Below are 27,603 nucleotides of genomic sequence, written 5' to 3'. Positions count from 1 at the left end.
AGTTCTTTTCTCTGCTTCCACAAATGTAAAAGGAGGGGCTGCGGTTTCCGGGTTAACATGCGGCACAAACCCAAGTAAACCACGCCCCCCCCCCACACACACGATTCTCCTGGATGATCACTTCACCCTTCCCCCCACCGCGTGGTTAACAGCGGGGAACATTTCTGTTCAGAAGAGCAGGAACGGGCACCTCTGAATGTCCCCCTTAATAAAATCACCCCATTTCAACCAGGTGATCGTGAATGATATCACTCTCCTGAGGATAACAAAGAGAGATAAGGAATGGATATTGTCTGCATGCCAGCAAACACCGGGACCATACGCTGCCATGCTTTGTTATGCAATGATTCCAGACTACGTGCTACTGGCCTGGCGTGGTAAAGTGTCCTACCATGGCGGACGGGATAAGGCAGCCCTCCCCAGAAACCTTTTGCAAAGGCTTTGGGAGTACATGAAGGAGAGCTTTCTGGAGATGTCCCTGGAAGATTTCCGCTCCATCCCCATACACGTTAACAGACTTTTCCAGTAGATGTACTGGCCGCGATTGCCAGGGCAAATTAATCATTAAACACGCTTGCTTTTAAACCATGTGTAATGTTTACAAATATTTACAAAGGTACACTCACCAGAGGTCTCCTGTGTGCCCCGAGGGTCTTGGGTGAGTTCGGGGGTTACTGGTTCCAGGTCCAGGGTCACAAACATATCCTGGCTGTTGGGGAAACCGGTTTCTCCGCTTCCTTGCTGCTGTGAGCTACCTACAGTACCTCCATCCTCATCTTCCTCGTTCCCCGAACCGTCTTCCCTGTGTGTTTCTCCATTGACTGAGTCATAGCACACGGTTGGGGTAGTGGAGGCTGCACCCCCTAGAATGGCATGCAGCTCCGTGTAGAAGCGGCAAGTTTGCGGCTCTGCCCCGGACCTTCCATTTGCTTCTCTGGCTTTGTGGTAAGCTTGCCGTAGCTCCTTAACTTTCACGCGGCACTGCTGTGTGTCCCTGTTATGGCCCCGGTCCTTCATGGCCTTGGAGACCTTTTCTAATATTTTGCCATTTCATTTACTGCTACGGAATTCAGCTAGCACTGATTCATCTCCCCATATGGCGAGCAGATCCCGTACCTCCCGTTCGGTCCATGCTGGAGCTCTTTTGCGATCCTGGGACTCCATCACGGTTACCTGTGCTGATGAGCTCTGCGTGGTCACCTGTGCTCTCCACGCTGGGCAAACAGGAAATGAAATTCAAACTGTCTACCTGGTCAGTGCATCTGAGTTGAGAGTGCTGTCCAGAGCGGTCACAATGAAGCACTGTGGGATAGCTCCCGGAGGCCAATAACGTCGAATTCCGTCCACACTACCCCAATTCCGACCCGCAAAGGCCGATTTTATCCCTAATCCCCTCGTCGAAGGTGGTGTAAAGAAACCGGTTTAAAGGGCCCTTTAAGTCGAAAGAAAGGGCTTCGTTGTGTGGACGTGTCCAGGCTTAATTCGATTTAACGCTGCTAAAGTCGACCTAAACCCATAGTGTAGACCAGGCCTAAGGTGTCACAAGTACTCCTTGTTCTTTTTACAAAATATTAGGTCGCTCGCAGTCCCAAAAGACCAGTCACTTACCCCAGGTCAATTTGTACCTCAGATCTCACCCCAAAGACTACACTTGTAAACTCTATTCTAATAAACTATCTAAGGATTTATTAACTAGGAAAAAGAAATGAGAGCGTTATTTACAGGTTAAAGGAGGCAACATATATACACAAATGAGTTACAGTCTATGATTCCAAAAGGTGTCAGAGTTGTAATAATCTGTCAGCACTGAATGTCTCTTTGGACTAACACAGGCTGACTCTGGGGATCTCTGCTTTTGTTTCCTTGCTCCATCCCTGTGAGAGTGCAAGCAGCAAAGAGATGAAAAATTTTCATGTCAGCTATCTTTGTTTCCCTTTTCCAGAATTCAGACTGATGGGATGAGCTTTCTTGCACGTAGCACATTCATGGGTGTGAGAGGACCATTAACCCAGTCTTTGTAGCCTGATGTTCCACAATGGCCCATTTAGTTTTGATAATCCTGCTTGATGTGCAGAGAAACCACTCCTTCTGCCTAGGTTCACAAGTTCAGAGCAGGCATCTTTACAGTTAGAAAGCAAAATCATGGGCAGCAGGTGCAGGGGCAGCAGGTTTGTATAATTTTTGGTGGTGCCCAGAACAGATCCAAGTCTTCCCCCTCCCCCCCCCCACACACACACATACCATAAGGCTCTGGGAGGGAGTTTGGGTGCGGGAGGGTGGAGGGGTCAGACTCTGAGAGTTTGGGTATGGGGTGCGGGCTCTGGGTTGCGGGTTGGAGTGTAGGAGGGGGTGCAGGGACCGGCTCTGGGAGGGAGTTGGGGTGCAGGCTCTGGGCTGGGGCAGGGGGTTGGGGTATGGGAGAGGGTGAGGGGTGCAGCTTCTGGAAGCAACCCACACCCCTCTCTGGCGGCAGCTCCTAGGTGGGGCCGGAGGGGTCTCCACACACTGCTGCCTGCAGGCACCACCTGTGCAGCTCCCATTGGTCGCAGCTTGGGGCACGGGCAGCACGCGGAGACAAGCCTGCCCCCCTCCACCCCGGGGCTGCAGGGATGTGCCAGCCACTTCTGGAAGCGGAGCGGGTGGGCAGGAAGCCATCTTAGCCCCATTGCGCTGCGGGTGGTGGCGGCGGGGGCCCCGGGCCCTTTTAAATTGCCCAGAGGCAGCAAGCGGAGCCGGGGAGGATGCTCTGGGGGAGGCGCACGGGGTCAGGGGAGAGACCCGGCTCTGAACTTTGGTGTAGCCGGGCCCCCGGGCCCTCATATTGGTGGAGCATGGGCACCACGGGCCCATACAACTCACCACCCTTGGGTGGGTGAACCCCGCCTTTGGGAAGGCTAACCCACTAGCCCCACCCCTTCTGCCCAAGGCCCTGCCCCTCCACCCGCCGGAGCCCCAAGTCCCCCAGTACCCGCCGGCCTTGGCCGCTGGGCCAACCCCACCCTGGGCCAGCCCAAGCGCCACCCGGGGCTGCCCCTGGCCACCAGCAAGTCTGAGCTCCAGGCCGCTGGCTGGAGCTGAGCCCCGGCTGGCTTCAGGGTAGAGGGGGAGGGAGAGCAGGGCCTCCTGGCAGAACATGGGAGTGGCCATGGCTTGGGTCTGGGGAGGCTTAGTATGCCCTGGCCTTTGATACCCACCGCCCATGAGCAAAGCTTACATATGACCTTAAAGAATGGGGTACAGACATTACAAATAAGATTAATGCATCCAACAACTTACAAGCATCTGATAGAGTCTAAACACTAAACACATCCTTACAAGTCTAACACTTATCTTGAACAATACTAGCATACAGGTTAGCTGGTCTGGTTTCCAGCTATGAATTTGTCAGTGCTCAGCTGATGCCTACAGCCTTGGTAAGAGCTGGAACCCTGGTCTACCAGCATCACACAAGTAATAGTAATAGTATGAATTAACAGAAATAAAAATTCAATGTAGGAAGACTATTGCAAGTTCTTTTTTCTCCTTTCTCTACAGTAAGATCCACAGACAATAGCACTGTTGAGTTTGCACTGCTACGTATGTTCTCTTAGAATTCAAACCAAGCTCCCACCTCTGCAGTCACAGACATCAGTGCTCTTCCAGCTAATTAATGTCTTCCTTCCACCTGCACAGTTCAACAGCTACCCCTCAGCAACAGAGAAACTCAGCAAAGGGATGGGGCACTGAGATCACAAAGGAAGCACCTCCCTTGTCTGAAATTCCAAGGTCACAGGGCAATGACTTTTGGAGGGCAGCAACCAGCCGCAGTTGATTCCCAAACCATTAAAGAGAATGAAAAGCTGAGGACTGGGACGCTGGGCGTTGCATTTTTAAAGAGTGCTGAATAAACATTGGTGCGTGTATTTAAAGAAATTACCAAGTTTAAATAAACAATCGGGAGAACTTGTTGGGTAACTGGATTTTCATAATCACAAACGGTGGATTAATTTTAGGGTACAGGTAGACCTGGAAATGACCTAGCTAATGATTTATAGGATTTGCTAACCTGAGGGGCCATTGAGATGGACAGGTGGAGCCTCCTTTAGGGGCTTTTCAAGCAAACGTTGCATTACTCATTTTTTCCACCATAGTTACTGCTAAAATTTGTTCTATAAATGTAACTTTTCAAAGATACTTCCATGGATTGACTCAGTGGCTCTACAATCAGTACACCATCTAAAGATATGGCCCTGGCTATGTCCTATACCCCCATAGTAGGCACCAGACAGTACCCATACGTGGGTAACTTCCTGGTGCAACTTACTTCACATACTCGCTACCAACCAAAGAGTTAGACCCAAGCTTTTTCAGTGAACGTGCTAATGTACCAAATGTTTAAAATTCCACCAATTCCTCACGTAATGATAATTCACATCAAGAGAAACCTCAGGGGAATTGCAAGAGGAGTGATTTTGGCCACAGAGGACCAAATCCTGCTCACTTTTCTCAAGCAAAGGACTCATTTAGCTCCACATTTGGCTCAGCTTATCTATATACTAGATAAATAGAATGTTAACCTTATTCACTAGGACTGAAAGGTTCATAGTTATTCAGAAGTGGTAGAAATGAGATTTACAGAACAGTTTCATTCTAGCCGGGATTAATGTGTATTTATACACATTATAGGCTGCGTGACTCCTGAAATGGTGGGAGTGTGGTATCCCAAGAGCTGGGACTCCAGGATGAATTGTGTCTCAGAGAGCCCTATGCCTCCCAGTATTCTCTGACATGCTAAGGGAGGTTAGCCAGTCAAAGACAGGTCCCTGGACTAAGCCACTGGGCTTACCTATTATGGCAATTCCTATGGTCTTGATCCAAAATCTATTGAAGTCAGTGGAAACACTCCCAGCAGTTTCAGTGCACTTTGGATCAGGCTCTATATAGACATTCTTATGCTAGCCTTTCTACTTGATGTCCTTGCACTGCTACCCTCGTGTAATTCCTGCATTCAGGTGAGCTCAGTGGCTGGTCTTCTGCTCTTCCCCACGTGAGGGTCCAAGATGAGGAACCTTCCTTGATCCCTATACCTTTGCAGACCCACTCAGAGAAAGAGCACAGTCTAACCTGATGATTACAGCAGCAAGTAAGCCCACGTGTTGGATATTTGTGTTGACAAGTTAATCAATGTCTCTAAGATTAGTGTAATATTTACCTCATTTATTAAATCTCCTCCCTCATTTCTTCAAAGTGTAGTTTCAGATTACTGTTTTAATGGAATTATTGTCCTCTAAGGCCATTGTCTGCCTTATTGTGCATTTTCTACTGTGCTCTTTTTAAAATGCTTTCTTGGCTAAATTAGCAACTGGCCACTTCTGTCTTTGCTCTACTACAGAACGTTAAGTTAGGACTTAAGAAAATAATTCTACACTTCATAGTAAGTAATTTGGTTCTTAACACCAATATTCTTGAAAGAGCCCATGAAATGGAAAAAGCTATAAATTCAAAGTTATAATTAGATCAGGTATATTTCTTTTTGTTAGAAAGGAAGTAGCCCTTTCACCAGGACGGCCAGATATAACAATGTAAAAGCCAAGGAAAATATTAACATTTTAGCTGCACTTTGTTACAAAACAATATGAATATGTTCTTTCTCTTTTTTTTACCAGCAGAAATCAGTAGGGCCTTTCAAAGGGTTATGATTGGGCCCTATTTGGTACATATTTTCTCAGCCAAGAAGAGTGCAGATAAGGTTAAGCAGGCTCATTGCACATCTCTCCTTGTACTATTGATTTCCAGATTGATTTAAGAGGTTGGCTTTGGTCTATAAAGGCCGAAATAGCCTGGAACCCACCCATCTAAGAGAGTCTTTCTCTCCCCATGCTATCCATCACTGTTGCCTTGCTAAAGCCCCTTTGTTATAAGCAGGGAGGAGCCTGCTAGGGTGTTTTGAACTCACTTCCTCCACAGGTCTATAGCAGCCTGGGTTTGTCAACTTACAGGGCATGCTGCAAGGCCCACCTTTTCTCCCTGGCCGGTGAGGAATTGGATGTTGGCTAGGCCTCAGTATGGAACACAGGAATACGTGTGGGGTCAGTTAATTTCAGTCTTTTTGATGTTGCTGTGTCTTTGAGTTGATCTGGGATACTGACAGATCTGTTTAGTTTAGTGTAGCTTTTTAATATTATCAGTGGCACCCATTGCGTTGGAAGGGCGCTCTTTTATTACACTCTTTATTAATCTAAATAAATAGAATAGCTTGACTGAGTGGAGCCAAGGTCACTGCACATTCACAGACTAGTTATTCAGCCCTCTCCATGCCCTCTACTTGCAAGAAAAAAGTGGTGCTGGAAGGCATTTCCCCTCTCTCTTCCTTCCACCTCATTTTTTACACAGCAGTCGCTGTGCCTCTGAGCTGGAGGAGTAACATTAAAATGCTTATTCACAGGCCCTAGCAAAAAGCGTCCCTGGTACAAAATGAATAAAAGAGGTTTCACACTTAGCCTCACAGCAAACTGCACCTCCCAGGGCTTGTGGGCAATGAACACTGACAGCATTGTATCTGATTGTAGCTGCGCACTTTCCTGTTTAGAACCACCCATCACAAGGTATATTGGAGCACTGCAAATTGTAGTCCTGTGCAAATGGCTGAATGCATGTGATCTCATTTACAGATGGTCCAGACTGTGGCAGTTTTGGGAATAGTCACAGGTGGGAGGGTAGTGCCAGTGGTTCTCAACCTTTCCAGACTACTGTATCCCTTTCAGGAGACTGAAGCCCATGCCCCACCTCCCAGGACTCAAACTCAAGCCCCACCGCCCAGGACTGAGGCATGTAAGTTAGCTTCACAGGGCCCCCTCTGGTGTGGGGCCTCGGGCAGCTGACTTGCTTGCCACTCCCTAACACCAGCCCTGCACTTGTGACCCCCCAAGCCTCTCCCAGGGGTGTTGCGACTCCAGGTTGAGAAACAATGATCGGTGAGTTGACAAACCCCCTTCAAGAGCTCTGCGTACTCTCAGGGGTATGAGTATCTGTGGTTGAGAACCATTGATCTATGCCTAGCAGTACACTATTTTGTGTGCAATGTCCCTTTAGATTGTCAACTGTGCACTCAGTTATATAGTTTTAATTAGATCAAATGTTGCTGTAGTTTTAGCTAGTAATTTATCTGTATTCCACCTACTCCTTGTGTCTGCTCTGAGGAGCGGGGGCGGCCACTGCCTCAGAGATGGTTGATTTTTGTGTCTCCCTGCTGAATAACAGCTGCTGAGTGAAGTGCCTACCTGTCATTGCACTTCTACGCTGCATTTGTATTTCTCTATATCTGAGCTATAGTGCTCTGTTGATGGGGACACTAGTTTATCTAGGGAGCATTGGGCAAGCTGCAAGAAACTGCTACATATACCTGTAACTGCCCACATGCAGGAGTTGTTAGCCACTCCTATCTCCTACAAGCTTCTCCCACTGACTCTCTAGTGCACAGCTGTCTACTTTCCAACAGTATTAGGTTCTGCAAAAGTTTGGCAATGGGTTTCTTGGCAGTGGCTGGTACAAGCACACATTGTGTGCCATCCATTCGACTTCACTACCCTAGCAAGCTCCATCCTTTTCTTCTGAGTCCTGGAAATGTCAATTCCCAGATAGACTTATCTTCCTCCCATTCCTGAGGCGCTTATCATCCTCCCGAGTGAAGCCCAGTAGTTCTCAACCAGGAGCCCGGGGCCCCCTAGCGGGCCCCAAGCAGGGCCAGCATTAGATTCGCTGGGGCCCAGGCAGAAAGCCGAAGCCCCACCGCATAGGGCTGAAGCTCAGGTCCCTGAGCCCCGCCACACGGGGCTGAAGCTGAAGCCTGAGCAATGTAGTTCATGGGGGCCCCTGTGGCATTGGGCCCCAGGCAATTGCCCTGCTTGCTATGCCCTAACACTGGCTCTGGCTTATATATGCAGAAAACCAGTTATTGTGGTACAGGTGGGCCGTGGAGTTTTTATAGCATGTTGGGGGGGCCTCCGAAAGAAAAAGGTTGAGAACCCCTGGCTTACCCCATCCCAAAAGACAGCCAGATGGCTACAATCAGCTGAGCTCTGTTTTGCCTCTGCCACCTGCTACTGTCTCTGACTCACTGCACCATCTGTGGGACCTGGATAGCAAATTCTTGCTATAAGCCACCCATCAATGTCATTGAAATAAACTTGTGTACAGTAAGTCTTATCTTGTGCATCATTGATTCCAGCAAAGGTTTTCTTTGTTTGATAAATGAGAAAAAAATTTAAATGACAGCCAGGTCATTTCTAGTCACGTAAAACAACATTGGATAAATAGTATGCTAAAATAAATAAATAAATAAATGATTAGCGTTATTGAAAGGATCCATTGGCAAGAACATAAGAGAGCAGGAGATAGCGCATCAAAGCAGAGTTTTGCCTGAGTGGAGAAAAGAAAAAAAACAAAGTTTGCTTAGTGGATTTGGAAAGATTGGTTAGCTCCAAAAAAGAAAGTGATCAGCACTGATAGACCTTATTCCAGGGAGATGAGTCCAGGAAACAGGACAGCAACCTCTTTTACCAAGAAAAGTGCTGCCATTTGGGAGAATTAGGGTTAACCTAATATTACTAGATAGATAGTTTAAAAAATAGATAAACATTAATAAAATCAACTAAAAATCTTCTAGTTAAAGAGGAATCCACTGCCCCAAAATTTGTAGCAACTGCCATCATGCATACTGCTTACTTATGTATTTGTACGGTAGTATGTGGCTTATGGCTATAAATCTGTCATAATACATTGCTTATTAAGAGGTCTTATTGATACAGTCCCACACTGTGAGCAATGTGAAGTCACCATCCCAGTGGAAGTTCCAGCAGACAAGGGAAACATGCCTATTAAGAACTGATAAGAAATGTATAAATCTATTTATAATCCTAGAGAGAAAGGGGAATGGGTGGAGCTATTGGTGAATGGAGAGAGGGGTGAGGCCAGTGGGTGGAAAGAACTGACACTAGATATTATAGAAAGGGAAGTGAGTGGAGTGGTTCACTGATATGGCAGAGTGGCTTTACAAGAGCTTCCCGATATGGGGTGTAATAGTACGCTTATATATAGGGCAATGTCTAGGAACTTAAAGAACTCTATGTTCAGGAAGTGTGTGATGAGAGAGGGCAGTATATGTGGAGAAAGGAATAAACCTGAATATTATATTCTCTCTCTCTATCTTTTTATAACTGAATACTGAACAGTGCTTTGTGGAATTTAGAAATATGTTAAAGTCAGGCAGGGCACCTGGTAACACGATTCTCTAGATAGTTGGCCAGCTCATCTTATTTTTTAGTCTTCACTATGTTGAATTCACTGGTGATTGTTTCTCATTCTAACTGTAGCAAATGTGAAAGCTGTTAGTTACTCCTACAAATGCATATTTGGTCATTACAAAACATCAGTGTATGAATTCATGTGACTCGACATTCCTAAAGTAAAAGAAAGAGGTAACAAGTGATAGAATGGTTTGAAGTTATGAAAATGACATTTCTTAAGTTAGATGTTGTTTAGATAGTATAATAGAAAGGATTAGTCTGGGCTCAAAAACCTGTTTGTGACAGATACTGACTGCAATTTCCTGCAATATTCTGGACAAACCTCATTGCATGAAGTTTATGTATCATTGTGGGCCAGAGACTGTATGTAATTCTGTGGGGAAAGGGGACCACAGCAGAAGCGATCCGTGAGGGCGGGGGCATGCGGGGTCACATGCTCCCCGATTTACTGCTTGGCTTGTACTGAGAATGCTCATGTAACATCGACAGGCCCTGGTTGTCGGTGGGTGGGATCGAACCTGGGATCTCTGGACCTTAGTGCATGAGCCTCTACCGCATGAGCTAAAAGCCAACTGACTGTTAGCTAAGGCTGTAGAGCAGACTCATTTTATATATCTCTCTAAGTGGTCTCGGTGCCACTAGATGGGTCAGAACACCACACCCCTGAGGTGTGTGGGTTACACTCACACAGACTGAGCATGCTCAGTAACACTACTAAAGCAGGCTGCCCTCACTCTGTCCCCCTTCTCCCCCCCATTGGCAAGCACATGTTGTCTCTGCACCACAGCCCTCCAAGAACTAAGAACAATGGGGTGTGGCTAGGCAGATTCACTCAGCTTGTAACACCTCCAAAGAACAACCACCGCCACCTGTATAGAAGCTCGCATATAATGGTTCAAATTGGATTCTCCCCAGACCAGCAGACAAGGACTTTTGGTTAAATAGCCTGATTTAAAGCTGACTAAGGGCCTTCTTTCTGATCCAGCAAATGAACAGAACCTTCTGCCCACGGGGGGCCCTTTCTGAGAAGGATTGGAAGGACTTGAACCGGTCTGTATTCTTGTTCTGAGTTAAAGGAGTGATAAACTGGTAACCCCAGGAAAACCCCTGGGTAGGGTTTAAAGGACAGTTAACCAGCTAGAGCCCTCATTGGAGTCACGGGGTGACTTCTGGTAAGCTTATTAGCATGTATGTAGGTTCTTTTGTTGTTTTGTATATTTTCTTTATAATCCTTTTGCCTTACGAATAAATGTGCTTGCTTAGAATGAGCTGGTGGTAACTTATAACTGTGGCAATTATACTGTTTATCATCTCTGAGGAGAAAAAAAAATCAGGCCTGCTTAGGCAGTCTGACTTAGTTGGAGAATTCACAGTGTAGGCAGGAAGCTGTTTAGCCTGGAAATAGCTTAGCTATTTGGGTGTCTCTACCCAAGAAAGGTAATGGCTGAGCAGCTGGGAGCCTAGAGTGGGTGCCCTTGCTGGACCATAGTGGGGGAATACAGGGCAGTTGCCCTGAAGTGTGACACTGCTTTCTTCATATTTTTCAAAATCAAATCTGTTATGGAATTAAGCTTTCCTTTGAAGCAGAAAACAGAACATTGATGAGTTTGATGTCCTTCAAGTGACACATTTTTGGTGTCTATGCACAATCCTCTCTAAGTCTGTTAATCATTTCTTTGCCTCTGTTTTACCTCATTTATTATGGTTTGTGCGTCCTCTGATTTGGAACTGTATTCTTATTATCTGCACATCTACTACACTTACATTGTGTTTTTGTCTGCTGTTAATATTATAATCTCCCACTTCCTCTGTGCTATACATTAAAGACATCTTTCACATCGGAGGAGATTGTTAAAGTTACAGGCAGTCTACTCTTTATTTGATTTCCAAGAACTGTAAATGGGGTTACTTTTACATCATTTAGGTAACCATTATTTTTTTCCTTATCTGGAACATCCACTCTTACTGATATCACTGACTGGTTGCTTTTAGCATTTCAGATTCATGAGGATTTAATGGAGCATACAGAGTAGTTTATATTCTAGAATATGATTTAGAATAATTTAGGTGGTTTCATAGTTTTCCCCCCACACACTTTTCTTTCAGAGGTCCCTGCTTTTTTAGAGCTCGCCATCAAACTTACTTAATGTCATACTAACTTGTTAAAAACACTAAAGGTTACATGACAGCATTCAAAGAATCCCTAAATACCTTATATGGTGAAAAAGTGTTGAGAGGATGAATACAGGGGATTTCATCTATAGGTCATCAGCTCAGATGTCAGTAGTTAACCTTTGTTGTCGGAGGCCAGTCTAAAGTGAGTTGATGGTTTCAGACCAGTTCTAAGTGGGCAAGTTTCTACATTATACCAAAACACCATCACAATTGGCACTAACTGGCATCCTTGTTGATAATTTTAGAAGAGAAGCCATCAATTGAATGGGAATCGAGATTAAACATCCCCTTCATATCAGAGTTGAGGCACATTGTCAATAGGCAAAGTGAGGTTTTGTAGTTTTCACCACCACTGCCCACACTGTACCTGATTTATTTTATTCTCGAGAGGTATCACTTCACATATTTCACAAGCACTAAATTCACATTTTTGAGATATTGAATAAGTGGACAGATAGGGAATTTTCTTGTTGCTTTTTGCTTTGAATGATGGCTCTACTTTGTGGGGAGTTTCTGCGTAATTTACATTATTAACATTGCATTTTAATTTGAGACCTTTTATATATAATATTTTTGCTAAACAGAGTATTCTGTTTAACACCACTTTTTATTAGGCCTGATCCAAAGCTCATTGAACGCAGTGGAAAGATTTCCATTGACTTCAATGGATTTTGAACAGGCCTTAAGTGCACAGTTTATCTTTACTGCATAAAATCTTGCACGTTCAGCTGATTATGCAAGTCAAGTCAGCAAATTACAATATTAATATGTCAAAAGAGAATATGCCAGAGGAATTTTACATTGATATCAACAGCAGATAAGTCCCCAATATTCAATTCATTACACAGTAAAGTTCTCCTCTACAGATATAGAATGTAACATTGAATAAAGCTAGTTTCTTCAGAATAGGTTAAAAATTATCTGTTTTTGCTAAATTGTCACTTGTTTTCCCTTATTTTCACAAATTGTGATTAGAGTTGGGCCTAAGCCACAAAGTTCAGAACTTTGGAATTCAGAAAGTTCTCAAATTTCATGTCTTCAAACACAAGGTTTTGTTTTGGGCCTAGTCATGACCAGGCATAAGAGTGTCATATTATTTTTCAAAATCTGTGAACTTCAGTAAATAAGATTTAGCTTCTGCCCCCCCTCCCCATCCCTTATAAGGAATATTCTAACTTTTCTCTTTCCCCTCAAACCTACTTCTCTTCCTCGGTGCCTAAATGATTCATTTACTATTAAGAATCTGGCTTTTGCAGTTTGGTGTGCCCACCATGTAGAAATGGTTACTTAATGCTGTTCTCTTTTTATATCCTTCCAGTCAAATGTACTACAAACAGAGGCCCTGATCCTGTAAATACTTATGCGTATGATTTACAAAATGTGAGTAGTTCCATTCAGTGGGATCACTCACATGTATGAGTGATTGAAAGATCAGGGCCAGAACTATCTGCCATGCTATGGTTTCTTGGCCCACCCAAAACTCCCACTGAAACCGATTTTGCATTCTGTGCATACCTAAAACTCCCAATGGTTACAGTGGAAGTTTAAAGTGTGTAAGTAATTCAGGCTCAGGAGCATAGAGTTATACAATTTTATAACTATTACATAGGGAGCTAATATAAATGTATTGTTATTTTTCACTATAGGCGAGGATCCAATGTCTCCCTGACTTTGGACATGAGCAGTTTGGGAAATGTCGAACCTTTTGTCGCTGTGCCTACCCCACGAGAAAAAGTAGCAATGGAATATCTACAGTCAGCTAGTCGGGTCCTGACAAGACAGCAGCTGCGAGATACAGTCGCATGCTCTCATTTGCTTCAAACAGAGTTCATGGTGAGCCCATTCTTCATTGGGGAAAAAAGCAAAACTAAACAAACCTTGCAAGGCAATAGTGCTAGTCTAATAAATGTGTACACTACCAGGGCAAATGGGAATGAGAAGATGTATACAACTCTCTTTAGTATGTGTGAGGTATAACAAACGAATATGAACAATCTCAATTTTATTAAACATGCTAGGGCATGTGGTTTCTTGGGCTTTTCTCTCTTTTGAATTCTCCATACATAACTCAATAAAACAGATGATGTTATCTTGGACCCAAAATAGTTTTCATTATAAATTATCTCAGATCAGTAAAATCTTTATATTTCATCTTTAAAGAGACACTGTTTATGAGGCAAGTCATCTGCTTCAAAAAAAATCCCTTGTTTGTTTTACCAACAGTGTGCCAGATTGTTTAAATGGAAAGAATTTTAAATATCTGCCGTGGTTGGTAGGGGAACCCAGGCCGACCCTCTACTCTGGGTTCCAGTCCAGGACCCTGACGTGAACAGTCAAGGTCTGCATTTACACCAACCTTAATGTTCTCACTCCTGGACTCCGTCCTACCATGTTTCTTCTCCCATCCCTCAGAGAGAGGGACTGCAGGCTTTCTCCCTGCACTATTGCCAGCCTCCTGGCTTTATAGAAGCCCTGCCTTTTCCCTCACAGGTGAGCTTCCTCCTAATTAACTCACATCACACAGCTAAATCTCCCCTGTTTGCACCTTAATTTGGCTGCTTGGCCTACTTGGCTTAACTCAGCTATTGCAGGGCCATCACACAGGGCCAAGGACAATTACCCCACGCCAAATGGAGAGAGCTTTGTTGTAGTGAAGAAGCCTCAAATATGGTCAGAGACTCACCCAGGAAAACACTGTATAAGGCAGGTCCTAGGTTTGAGCTACCCTTACCTAGGTGGGTGGAGGAATTCCTGTTCTGCACCTGCTTTCACTGTTGTTGTGCCAGGGGGAGGAAATGAATGAATGCAGAGTGAATAAATTGTATATGTAAAGTATGCTTGTGGTAGGGGATGGTGTGGGTGCAGAGTATGGATGCATGTAGATGAGGTCAGGGTAGAAGCATGTGATTGAATGTGTGGATGAGCACTGGTGGAGTGCAGGTGACATTGTATGAAGTGTGCAGACTAAATGAATTTGAATATGAGTGAGAGCAGAGTGAATGTGAATGAGTGAAATGGTCGCATTCAGAATTCAATACAAACAAGAGCAGCTAAAGAATTTTTCACTGATTTATTTTCTGGTAGCAAATGCAAGAAACACAACAGTATGCAAATGTATGCACATTTGTGCAAATTAATGCTCATTTAAAATTTGTTGCATTTTGGGTTGCACAGGTTAGCAGGTTTGTTATCCCCACATAATCTCTTACTTACACTCTTAGTCCTTTGTCTTCTCTTGCCTTTTATAGATAAGCATAAAGATTAAGTGCCATGTCTATGTTGTAGAGCACCGTGTAAATTTAGAGAGCTCGTTATGGTCTTGGCCCATACAAACACTTACCCCTGGGAGTAGTCCCACTGAGCAAACCCCACAACCAGTAGTAAGTGTTTATAGGTCTCAAGTGATTAACTGGACCAGAAAAGCAAGGCTCTATGTTCAACTTGATGGCATTTCTGTGTCTGTCTATAATGCGATAACTTCTGAATGCTGCTTCTGACCAATTCCAAAATTTCAGGGAATGTTCTAGGCCTCAATGGGCAGAATCCTGTTGGTTTTGTTGAAAACTGGAAAACCTTGATTTGATTTCCACTAACTAAGGTCCACAGAGCCTATTTGGGGCTGTAGGCTGAGGAATCTCTCTGGCGCCCTCTCCTGCCTAAACATATCACAGGCAGCTTCTAAATACACTGCTGTCTCTCATTAACTGTACAAGTTGACCTGCATAAGCAATAAAGTGTTTTTTCAGTTTCAAAGTGCCAGAGATGTTTGTACCAACAGTGCAGAACTGCACCAGAGAAGCTATAGATGACATAAAAGAAAACAGTCCCTTGTCCCAAGGAGCTCACAATCCAGTCCAGACTCTGTTGGAACAATTCAGGTCCAGAGTACACCAGGGGCTGAACATGGGGGAGCAAAAGGAGAAGAAGGCGAGAGTGAAGCTGGGTAGGACTTGCAAGTGAAGAGAAGTCTGCCCTTGATGCAGGAGGCACAGGGAGGGTGGTGCAGGGATTTGAAGTGAGTGACATGAGCAGAGCAGCAGGGGAGGGATGTGATTTTAGCAGTTGCACTTTGTCTGGGCTGAGAGGGAACAAGGGGAGAGGCAGCAATATCAGAGAGGAGGAGGCTGCAGGAGCCAAGGAGAGAGATGACCAAGGCAGGGAGCAAGGTTTAGTTCTGGAGGTGGGGAAGAGGCAAGGATGGAGATCAGAAAGGATTCAGTGGCAGTCTGTGTGTGGGGGAGTAAAAGTTAACATGAAGGTTGCAAGCGTGGCTGGTGGGGAGGTCAGGAACAGAGTGGGGAGCAGGAGGGAATCATGGCAGCAAGAACTGACTGTAATGAATCTTATCTTCCTTTGCTCCTGCTGGCCCAGCAGGGAGGGAGAGTGAATTCTCTCAGGCATGGGAAGCACTTTGAGAGCCTCAAAGTGCTCTAGGAGTGCTCTAGGAGGGGCAGGGCACTCGGGTTCAGGGACAGAGACTGTGTTCCTACCCCTCCCACTACCCTGCTTGCAACTGACAATTCTGCCACCTTCTTAGCAATCACATAAGCTTTGGCCTGAAGGGTTGTGGCATGGGGCACTGTCCGAGTCCAGAATTTCAGAGGCTGTTCTGGGCATCAGTGGGCTGAGCCCTACTGATGGTGGTGAAAATCAGAAAAGTCTGATTTGCAGCACTGGAAGCGTGAGGAAAATCAGTCCTACGGAGTGCCCGTTTGGCACAGCAAGCTGAGGAATCTCTCTGCTGCTGCCTATACACCTCACAGGCAGCAGTTTAATAGTCTGCTCTCTTTCATTGGTTGTACAGCTCAGCCTAGATAAGCAAGGAAGTGTGAGACCCTCTAGTAATGCTAATGGTTTCACATTGAAATAATTTGAATTTTCTGAAGGTCAAATTCCAGCCTCCAGAAGGAGGGTTTAAAGGAGGCTGCATGTTCACTGGTTAGGGTACCAGATTTGGAGGCAGGGGATTTGGGTTCAGTTTTTGACAGTGACCCTGATTCACTGCGTGTCATTGGGTAAGTCACTTAATTCTATGCCTTAGCTTCCATGTCTGTAAAATGGGGATAAGGTACTTACCCCCACCCTTGTTAAGGGATTTGCAATCTACACATCAAAAGTTTTATGTGAATGTTAAGCATTACTATGTAGGAATCTTTCTCACACAATGTAGTTTTTAGCTACAGTTTGTAAATCCTTGCTCTTTTCCACTGTAGCAAATTTTCAACCCCCTTCTTCTTAGACTGTTATGTACTTTAACCTATTTTATAACCTCATAAAAACCTTTGCTTTTAATAATTCATCAGAACTGTTCCTCGGAAGTCAAATCTTCAATGTGCAGCTCTTGTGTTTATTAAAGGAAGGGTGTTGACAGGCTGGAGGTGGGAACCAGTTATTTTGTTAATACTTTGATGTCAACAGATAGTTGTGAAGCAGCAGATGGCCTTCTAGTGATAATTTCCTGCATGACTTCTTTAGAAACACCAATCTGATCTAATTTATTTCTATAGGAAATACCAATGAATTTTGTGGATCCCAAAGAAATTGCCATCCCAAGTCATGGAACTAAAAACCGTTATAAAACAATTTTGCCAAGTAAGTGAATTTAAACAATGCTTTTTAGTATGAAATTTAGTCCCATTTTATTAATATAACTTGTTTGTAGATTTGTAAGAAGCCTGGTGGTCTTTTTTTTTTTATGGTGGACATTTTGTACATATTTAAATTAGGGCTGTTGATTCATCGCAGTTAACTCACGTGATTAACTCAAAAAAATTAATCACAATTTTAAAAAAAATCACCATCACAGCATAGAATACAAAGTGTACAGTGCTCACTTTATATTATTATTTTTATTACAAATGTTTGCAGTGTAAAAACAATAAAAGAAATAGTATTTTTCAATTCACCTCATACAAATACTGTAGTGCAGTCTCTTTATCGTGAAAGTACATCGTACAAATATAGATTTTTTTTTTTGTTACCTAACTGCACTCAAAAACAAAACCATGTAAAACTTTAGAGCCTACAAGTCCAGTTAGTCCTTCTTCTTGTTGAACCAGTCATTAAGACAAACAAGTTTGTTTACATTTACAGGAGATAATGCTGCCCGCTTCTTATTTACAATGTCACCTGAAAGTGAAAACAGGTGTTCGCATGGCACTTTTGTAGCTGGCATTGCAAAGTATTTACGTGCCAGATATGCTAAACATTCATATGCCCCTTCATGTTTCAGCCACCATTCCAGAGGAGGTGCTTCCATGCCAATGATGCTTGTTAAAAAAATAGTGTGTTAATTAAATTTGTGACTGAACTCCTTGGTGGAGAATTGTACGTCTCCTGCTCTGTTTTACCTGCTGCCATATATTTCATGTTATAGCAGTCTTGGATGATGACTCAACACATGTTGTTCATTTTAAGAACAATTTCACTGCAGATTTGACAAAACGCAAAGAAGATACCAATGTGAAATTTCTAAATATAGCTACAGCACTCAACCCAAGGTTTAAGAATCTGAAGTGCCTTCCAAAATCTGAGAGGGATGAGGTGGGGAACATGCTTTCAGAAGTCTTAAAGGAGCAACACCCTGATGCAGAAACTACAGTACCCGAACCACCAATAAAGAAAATCAATGGTCTGCTGGTGGCATCTGACTCAGATGATGAAAATGACATGCGTCCATCTGCACTGCTTTGGAACGTTATCGAGCAGGACCGGTCATCAGCATGGACACATGTCCTCTGGAATGGTTGAAGCATGAAGGGATATATGTATCTTTAGCGCATCTGGCATGTAAATATCTTGCGATGCTGGCTACAGTAGTGCCATGCCAACACCTGTTCTCACTTTCAGGTGACATTGTAAACAAGAAGTGGGCAGCATTATCTCCTGTAAATAATAACCAAACTTGTTTGTCTGAATGATTAGCTGAACAAGAAGTAGGACTGAGTGGACTTGTAGGCTCTATAGTTTTACATTGTTTTGTTTTTGAATGCAGTTATTTTTGTACATAATTCTATATTTGTAAGTTCAACTTTCATGATAAAGAGTTTGCACTACAGTACTTGTAATGGGGGAATAGAAAATACTATTTCTTTTACAGTGCAAATATTTGTAATGAAAAACAAATATAAAGTGAGCACTGTACATTTTGTATTCTGTGTTGTGATTGAAATCAATATATTTGAAAATGTAGAAAGCATCCAAAATATTTAAATAAATGGTATTCTATTCTTATTTAACAGCACGATTAATTGTGATTAATTTTTTAATCGCTTGACAGCCCTAATTTAAATAACTTATCTGTATTCTATCTACAGTGAGGGACCAATCTTGCAAGCTTTACACATGCAGAACTGTGGCCTTGAGGGGACCTTGGGCACTGTTGCACCTTGGTCCCGCCTATTCTCTGCCTATGACACATAATAATCTAGTCTCCTGTGGGCTGTAATATTTTGGTCTCATTTCAGTTGTTGGGTAAGTGTGTGAGTGCAGGGTGGTGTTGGTGGCTTGTGATATACAGGAGACCAGACTAGATGATCTAATGGTCACTTCTCGCCTTAAACTCTATGACTCTAGAACTCCCACTGAGTTCTGTCTAGTCAGTTCTGTGACTGCAGCACTGCACCCTGAATGAGTAAGAGAACCTTCTTGCAAATCCTTTACTGTCTAACACTGAGTGATTCAGACTAAATGAACCAATGTGCCCTCAAATCTTCTCTACTAGTCATTCATTTATACTGGTTCTCTTTCTCTTGCTCCTTTTCTTCTCCTACTGGTTTGTGGCATTGTTGGAATCCATCTCTTTTAGCCAGATAACTACCCTTATACTACTATCTCAGAGTTGCTGTTAACATTATTGTTGTTAATTTCTTGTATTGCTTCTGTGTTTTCATGTGATGCATTTCCCATAATAGTAAGAATTACTTCATTATAAATTGAGCTAGTCAACATTTTCTGATGGAACAGTTTTCCATCAAAAATACAATTCCATTGACATAGAAGAATTTTGTGGGAACATATAATTTTCGATTAAATTTTTGCTGGAAGAAAGTAAAAATTATTTGTTTTGACTTTCTCATTTCATTTCTGTGATGTTGGAATGTTTTACTTGTATTTTATTTCATTTCATTTTGACTTTTTTATTATACTACTTTAATTTTATTATACTTTTTGATTATATATAACAGTCTGAAATGAAATGTTTCTATGGTTCTGAATCAGAATCCACCAGAATTTCTATTCCATGGGAAATTTCTAAATTCTAGCTTTTTGTTACAATTCAAAATGAAAACAAAATTAAAAATGTTGACATTTCCCATGAAACTGAAATTCTATTTTCCAGCCAGCTCTAGCAATAATATCCTTGCAGTCATGTGCGGTCATACACTTTGCTCAGTGCAGTAATCCTGAGCAAAGTATATTCTATGCATTTCACACATTCTAAATGATAAGAATGTTCTCTGTATACCTAACTGAATTATAGTTTGATCACACTGTAAAAGGGATTTGCAGGCAAATTAATGAAAGATGTTGGCCATCAAAAGTATTATTTTGTCAGGGATCTGATATATTTTTGGAAACAAAACACATTGGGTGAAATTCTGAGCCCCCTGAAGTCAATGGCAAAACCCTCATTCACCTCAAGAGGCCCAGCATTTCACCCATTATGGTCAGTGGGCCATATACAGAGGTACTGTATACAAGGTTGTAAGTTACACATTGGTAAATGAGTCTAAGTTGGTGTAACTTCCATACTGAAAGTCCAGAAAACTACCTCCTGAATTTAGCCCAATATAAACAGGATATACACTAAACTCCCATTGACTTAATTTGGGCCAGAATTTCATCCAATGCCTCCAATCTGTTTATATGCCAACCCCTTAACAAAATAATGCATTCTCTCTTCATATAATTCTGAGTGTTAAATCTCCTGCTGCTACATTGTGTATACACCCACAGAATGTACCCTGTAGATACAGTGCATTAAATTACACTCTAGTTTGTTTGTATTTGAATTGGGTAGCTACAGTGTAGCAGTAGTCAATGACTCTTAAGAATCGGAATGCTTTTGTATTTTCACTTTCATTGTAATTGGAAAAGGTATCATTAACTTCTGTATGCACTTTTAGTTGATGTGCACTGCACAACAGCTAGAGTCTCAGACAGATATTTTGTAATTGCCTTTTACAGAAATCAAGAGAAAATGAGGATAACAGATTGGTCATGTATTAATTCAAAAGAAATGCCTTGTGCTCTTCTACAGAAGATATTTTGGGGATCCAGACACATTCTGATAAATACACAAATGATCCACTCCCAGACCCCAAGGGTTTGGAAATTATTTGAATGGCTTAATAGAACAGACTTCCCAGTTTCCTGCTCAGATGATATCAACCTACTACTTAGTACTCTTGTGTCAGCTTTTCCATTCCAAGCACTGGGTGCGTCTCTTGAACTAGGGCACCTGTAGTGATAATTGATGTTTGAAATGATTAATTTTCTCCTGAAAATGTCCATGTTCTGGCACTCCACCCTTTGTACTGCTGAGAAGTTTCTCATTTTCTAAGAAATAATTCTGTCAAGCTGTTAAGTGACAGACTGCCTTGGGTCAGGTTGGCATGAATAAACACTATTTTGTCCTATTCTTTAATATGAAGTGTAATGAATATTTAATGAAATTTATTTCTTAATAGAAAATTATAATTATAGCTGATCCAAGATACTTTTAAGGAAAGATTTTTCAATTGCAGAATAAAATACTCAGTGCTGCTAGACTAACACTAGAATTTCACTGTAAGAGGCCTAGAAAACGCTAGACAGGGGTGGCCAACCTGCGGCTCTTCAGAAGTTAATATGCGGCTCCTTGTATAGGCACCTACTCTGGGGCTGGAGCCACAGGTGCCAACTTTTCATTGTTCCAGGGGGTGCTCAACCCCGGGCTCTGCCACAGGCCCTGCCCCTACTCCACCCCTTCCTGCCTCCTCCCCTGAGCCATGCCCTCGCTCCTCCCCCGCCCCCACAGAGCCTCCTGCACACCACGAAACGGGTGATTGGGAGGTGTGGGGAGGGAGGGGAAGGCGCTGATCAGCGGGGCTGCCGGTGGGTGGGAGGCGCTGGGAGATGGGGGGGGGGAGTTTGTGGGAGGGGTGGCTTCTGACGTATTACTGTGGCTCTTTGGCAATGTACATTGGTAAATTCTGGCTCCTTCTCAGGCTCAAGTTGGCCACCCCTATGCTTTAAAATACAATGATATTTTAAAGTATCCCCAAGTTCAAAGACAATAATTTTTTTAAACTTAAATTTAAATCAAGTGAACAAAGTGCTTCTTTGTGCCGGTTTATAAACAGATGCCATCAGAGGTGACGCATGGGGGAGGGCACCTGGGGTCATGTGACCCCCAGATTTGCTCCTTGGCTTGTATTGAGCATGCTCACATGGACTGAGCATGCTCAGTAACACTGCTGAAGCTGGCTTCTCTCTCTCTGCCTCACCCCCCCCCCCGCCCATCGTCAGCCATGGGTCGTCTCTGGATGCCATGAAACAATTCTTTTGAAGTTGAAAATCCTCAGTCTCCCTTGAGTTTTTACTATAGTTCTGACATTGATTGTGTTCTATCATTATTTCTCTGATCCTGCTCCCTTTTAAAGTCAATAGGATTGTGAGCAGACTCTAAAAGATTCATAATTTTTTTAGTGGGAGGAAAAAACATTTCAGCACAGATGCATCAAGGCAGTTTTTTATGTTTACCTGAATCAATAAATTAATTTGGGTACAGCCAACCATACCCTGATAGTTAAGCAGTGTTCAGTATAGGGTTGCCAACCCTCCAGGATTGTCCTGGAGTTCCCAGGAATTAAAAATGAATCTTTAATTAAAGATTATGTCATGTGATGAAACCTCCAGGAATACATCCAATCAAAATTGGCAAATCTAAAGTTGTATCAGTATAAAACCTAAATGCATATGAGGTTAGCATTATTTTTGAGCATGTAGGAATGATCACTTTTACATGTGGAATATAATTAAATCTTTACTTTATAGCACTGTAATAGGCTATAAAACATGCATATATTTACATACCTTGAATCAATGAGATATTTTTCCAGTGATCAATATGTTGATAGTTTGGAAAGTGATTCAGATGTGATAAAAGATAATGCATGGTTTACAGGTGTTTTATACAACTGGAATTTTGAACCAATTATAAAATTTGCTGCATGAATAAAGATCCACAACTCATACAATATTTTCAAATTCCACCTTATAATATTAGCCAAATAATGTCAGCTACCCCCAAAACGTATCAATTCCATGAGCAAACAGGGGCAAAATAATTAGGGATAGATGACTCTTAAAAGGTTAGGTGTCTATCCAAAGTTTTGTGAGACTTCTGAGTCTGCAGAATTAAGCAAATGTGTGAACAAATATCTCTTTTTTGGTTCCTAAAGATCAGTACCTTGAAAAGAGCCTTTCACACATTTCAGAACATCTGTTGAGTAAGGGAGTTAGGACTAGGGACAATATTAATGAATGATTTATTCTTAGTAATCATGTGAAGTATATTGTAAATGATAATATAGCCTGATACCCAGAGGTCTTACAGTCTAAAGGTATACAAAAAAAGAGGAGGGAGAAAAAAGAGCATACAAGCCAGGACATATATAGAGTGGGATATGACCTTTGAAGCTAGCATGCTTCATGACAAAAATGGGATACTAGTAATTTCTTAAAGACGGAGAAAGTAGGAGCTTCCCATATGTTACTGAGGAACATGATAGAAGGCAATGGTAATTTTACCTCCGTAAAGAGTACAAGATGGGGTCCTTTGTTTAAATGCCACTTCCACCTGCAGGCATTCATAATTATAATACTCAGCGTTTTCATCTTCTGTATCTCAAAGTGTTTTACAAACGTTAAAGAATTTGGCATCACCACCACCCCGTAAGATATGTCCGCTGTCATGCCACCAGATCCTGAGTCTCTACCATTCTTGTCTAAAAGATCACTAACATGGGTAATTTAACGACTCCCACTTGAGAATAACAGAGTAATGCCCACTGCTCCTTCAACAAAGTTGCATAGATACCATATATCCATTTTCTAAACAGTCAATATCTGGGAGTGATTGTTAATGTATGCAACATTATGATTTTTAAATAGTGGTCACTTAGTTGATTGGAATCATAAAAAGGATCTTAATAAAATAGTTAGTGATCCATTAAAATCTGGGGAAATTCAGCATGAAAAATATTTAAACAGCCTGGAGGTAGAGTCTTCTTCTAAGAAAAAAGAAGAACAGGAGTACTTGTGGCACCTTAGAGACTAACAAATTTATTAGAGCATAAGCTTTCGTGGACTACAGCCCACTTCTTCGGATGCATATAGAATGGAACATATATTGAGGAGATATATATACACACATACAGAGAGCATAAAAAAAATTAATGGAGATATCCCATCTCCTAGAACTGGAAGGGACCTTGAAAGGTCATCATGTCCAGCCCCCTGCCTTCACTAGCAGGACCAAGTACTGATTTTGCCCCAGATCCCTAAGACCTTTCAAGGTCCCTTCCAGTTCTAGGAGATGGGATATCTCCATTAATTTTTTTTATGCTCTCTGTATGTGTGTATATATATCTCCTCAATATATGTTCCATTCTATATGCATCCGAAGAAGTGGGCTGTAGTCCACGAAAGCTTATGCTCTAATAAATTTGTTAGTCTCTAAGGTGCCACAAGTACTCCTGTTCTTCTTTTTGCGGATACAGACTAACACGGCTGTTACTCTGAAACTCTTCTTCTAAGAGCATTTTTAGGGTAAAGGTCAGGCTACATCAGGATCATAGGCATTGTGAAAGCTAAAGGAAGTGGGTGTTTTTCCAAGGCCATGTAGCCTAAGGCGTTTGTGGAAATGGCTAATAATCACTCTGTACTGAAAAGGAATGAGAGGTTTCCTGTCCTCATGTGGTTAAGGGAAAGAAAAAAAAATCTCTACGTGAAGAGGTTTGGGAAGGCACACAGAGACATTTTTAACACAGGCTAACTAGGGTTCATTTTACTCTCCGAGCACCGAAATGAGAAAGCCTTCCTGCTTGTACTGTAGCCTGAACTGAAGGACATAAATGCAGTTTCATATACTGAGAAGTATATTTTATAAAACATGGTCCTAAACCCTGCTGTGGCTCCAAGCAACGGATTCCCATTGATTTCAATGGGAGATAAGCATATAGCATGTACGGGATCAGGCCCACTGTCCCTTTTGTTCTATACGAAGATATAGACTATAACCCCAAATGCAATGCTGTAAGAATACTAGATTTTACCAACAGATAAAATAACATAGATGTGCTGGTTCCACAATTCAACATGCATACACCTTTGTACACCTCCCTTGGACTCCACCCACTAATCATCTCTCCAGGGACTATTTCCAACAGAGTAGATATGGTAACTTCAAACAGCTGCTTTTTTTATTTTATTTGTCTAAACAATCTGCCAGAGAAAAGTTTCCTTTTTTTCATCCCAGATGTGAGAGAACACGGTTTCCGTTTGATTTGGTTGAAGGGACTACAGTTTTGTAGAAAATGAGTGGAGAAGGGTAACGTAGTAGCTGCTAGGCAGTTACAGTGTGTGTTCCTATGCACCCTCCTCCCTGTGTCTTTTTGTGAGAGGACTGTTGAGTAGATCTATGTAACTGAGAAATTTCTGGCCCCAGTTCAAACCCCCTAGGGTGAAGAGATTCCCCATGAGCACAGCTCCATGGTGCACAAGAGATTTAAAATTCCGTGTTTAGGGACTTAGCATCCCATCAGCCCTGTGCTCAACAGAATTGCTTCTGTCCCAGGCCAGCTAGGACCCTCCAAGGCCATGGAGGAAGTTGGGAATAGGAGTTGCCCCAAAATAATAGGCAATTGAAGGAAAACATTCTTATAGTTTGGCTATACATTTCTCCAGATACAAGACACCTATTCAAATGGAATGTTTGTATGTTGAGTTACAGTGAACATTCCTTTTATTCAAAAAGACAATTCACCCTGTGCAGAAAGGATCAACACAATGCCTTTGCCTGATTTAAGGCTCACTTAAGCCTTCAGAACACAGGTGTTAATTGGACTTACAGGATGTTTAGGTATTTTGTACACCATTAAGGAGTGAATTTTACCAAAAATGCAAAATGCAGCACCGAGATAATGGTAGATTATTTTGCTCCAACTAGTCTTTGATTTACTTCTGCAATTCTCAGTAGAAATCTTCTCTTTGTGATTTTCTTTTCAATTTCCATCTTTTCTGACCTCTTAGATCCGCTAAGCAGAGTGTGTTTGAAACCAAAGAATCCAGCTGACTCCTTGAGCACCTACATAAATGCTAACTACATTAGGGTAAGTAAACACGCATTCTTTGTGTGCTCCTGAGACAGCATTCTGTTTTCCAGCTGAATAGTTGATTCTGTTAGGGCTCCACTCTCCTTTTATTTCTGTCGACTTCACCTCGTATGATATAAGGATAAAGTCTACCCTACCTCTCTCTCACTATTGGTGAGATAAAGTGGTCCCAATGGGGTGTTTATAATAAAGCACCCAAGAGTTATGTACGTGTTTAACCTATAGTTACATAGGACATAGCTCTGGAAGGGACCTCCTGTCCTCAAGTCCAGTCCACTCCTGTTGCAGCCAGCCCCACTATATAATCCCATTCATAAATTTAGCATCAAGCTGCACCTTGAAACTAGTTAGGTTGTTTGCCCCCACTACTCCTAATGGGAAGTTGTTCCAGAACCTCACTCCACTCTACTCCATAAAAGAAGTAATTCTGCTTTTTTAAAATAGCAATACATAAATATATATATATATATACACACACACACATACACCCATTCCTCACTTTACATCTGTACTGTAAAGGCTTTGCATCACAGACATCATTATAGTTAAGGAGAATGCTTCCATTTAAAGAGCATCAATACTGCTTTTAAATCAGTGAGAGAAATTAGGACATGTATTGAGTCATGTGAGGTATTCATTCCCTCCAGGGGATGAAGTACCATGGTGTTTCATATTGCTGACACTGGTAACATTGTCAATGATTTCAAAAAAATGTAACGGTGAGTAAATTAAATTTCACACGAACTTACAGTATATCGTAAAGCACCTTAGACACTTCAGTATTCTCGACTGTCTGAACATTCTGATACACCTGTCATTGACAAGAGATGTTGGGGCATATCACTCAATACAGCTATGATAATTTATACCAGCTGAGGATCGGCCGCATTGTTCTGTGTAATGGGTAAGTCAATGGATTGCTCCATTGTCCCTGCGGTTGTGGAGATGGTTTCACTGAAGAGAGAAACAAAGTTACAATCTCTGGCTCTGCCAATCATTTTATTCTTTAATAATTCATTCCTTTTTGAGGTTGCCGCAGCCTTCTCTGGCCAACAAAGTCAAAAGAACTCCTTCTTTAGTGCTGGTCCCAAGTTCAGTGTACAAGTTCACAAGTTTTCCTTTTCACATGATAAAGATGAATACAGGCATGACTCATTCATTTCCGCATTCACTCCTTCTTTCCTTTGCTTGCTTATAATTTTCAGTGTCTCTCAAAGTTTGCGCTATCCTGATAGAATGTCCCACATATAAGGTCTCAGAGGCATTTTCTACTTAGCAAATATAAATTGGAGCTTCTGAGTCTGTAAGGATTTATGTATTCAAAATCTCTTTTCCCTTCATAAATCTTCATGGTACTATTTAGTTTCATATTTCTATTCTGTTCTCTCATTTGTTTTTTATGGCCTGTTGCTAACATAATCATCCTTTGAATATGGCAGAAATACTAACTAACAGGTAGAGCTGGCCAGAAAAGGGAATTTCCATTTCATGGGAAATTCTGCAGTGTCAATGTTTCATTTTGTTTCATTCTACATCAGCACAAAATATTTACTTTGAGGAATTTCATGTGAAATGGAACAATCTGTTTAGGGACTGGGAAACAGGGAAGCTCACCATTTGCCCAGCAAGGTGACCAAGCAGTCTGGGAGTTGGGCAGCCAAGTTGTCAGGCAACGAGGGAGCCAGCCACTATGGAGCCAAGCAGAGAGAGGCAGCCCAGATACCAGGCATGGAGCCAACAAGTTGGGCAGATGGAGAGCCAAC

General features: G+C 42.3%; 1 protein-coding gene across 4 annotated transcripts in view; it reads left to right on the top strand.

Moving 5' to 3' along the window:
• PTPRR (protein tyrosine phosphatase receptor type R) overlaps nt 1-27,603 on the top strand; it is a 214,768-nt gene that overhangs the window by 162,666 nt on the left and 24,499 nt on the right. For all 4 annotated transcript variants that reach the window (XM_054026423.1, XM_054026441.1, XM_054026449.1 and 1 more), the window contains 3 exons: nt 13,106-13,292; nt 16,967-17,051; nt 25,758-25,837. In XM_054026423.1, the coding sequence (XP_053882398.1) occupies nt 13,106-13,292; nt 16,967-17,051; nt 25,758-25,837 (352 nt within the window). The remainder of the gene's footprint in view (nt 1-13,105; nt 13,293-16,966; nt 17,052-25,757; nt 25,838-27,603) is intronic.

Source organism: Malaclemys terrapin, chromosome 1 (assembly GCF_027887155.1).
Source record: "Malaclemys terrapin pileata isolate rMalTer1 chromosome 1, rMalTer1.hap1, whole genome shotgun sequence".
Lineage (NCBI taxonomy): Eukaryota > Metazoa > Chordata > Testudines > Emydidae > Malaclemys > Malaclemys terrapin.
The sequence above is the reverse complement of the archived record's forward strand: the minus strand, read 5'-3'. Positions and strand labels throughout refer to the sequence as shown.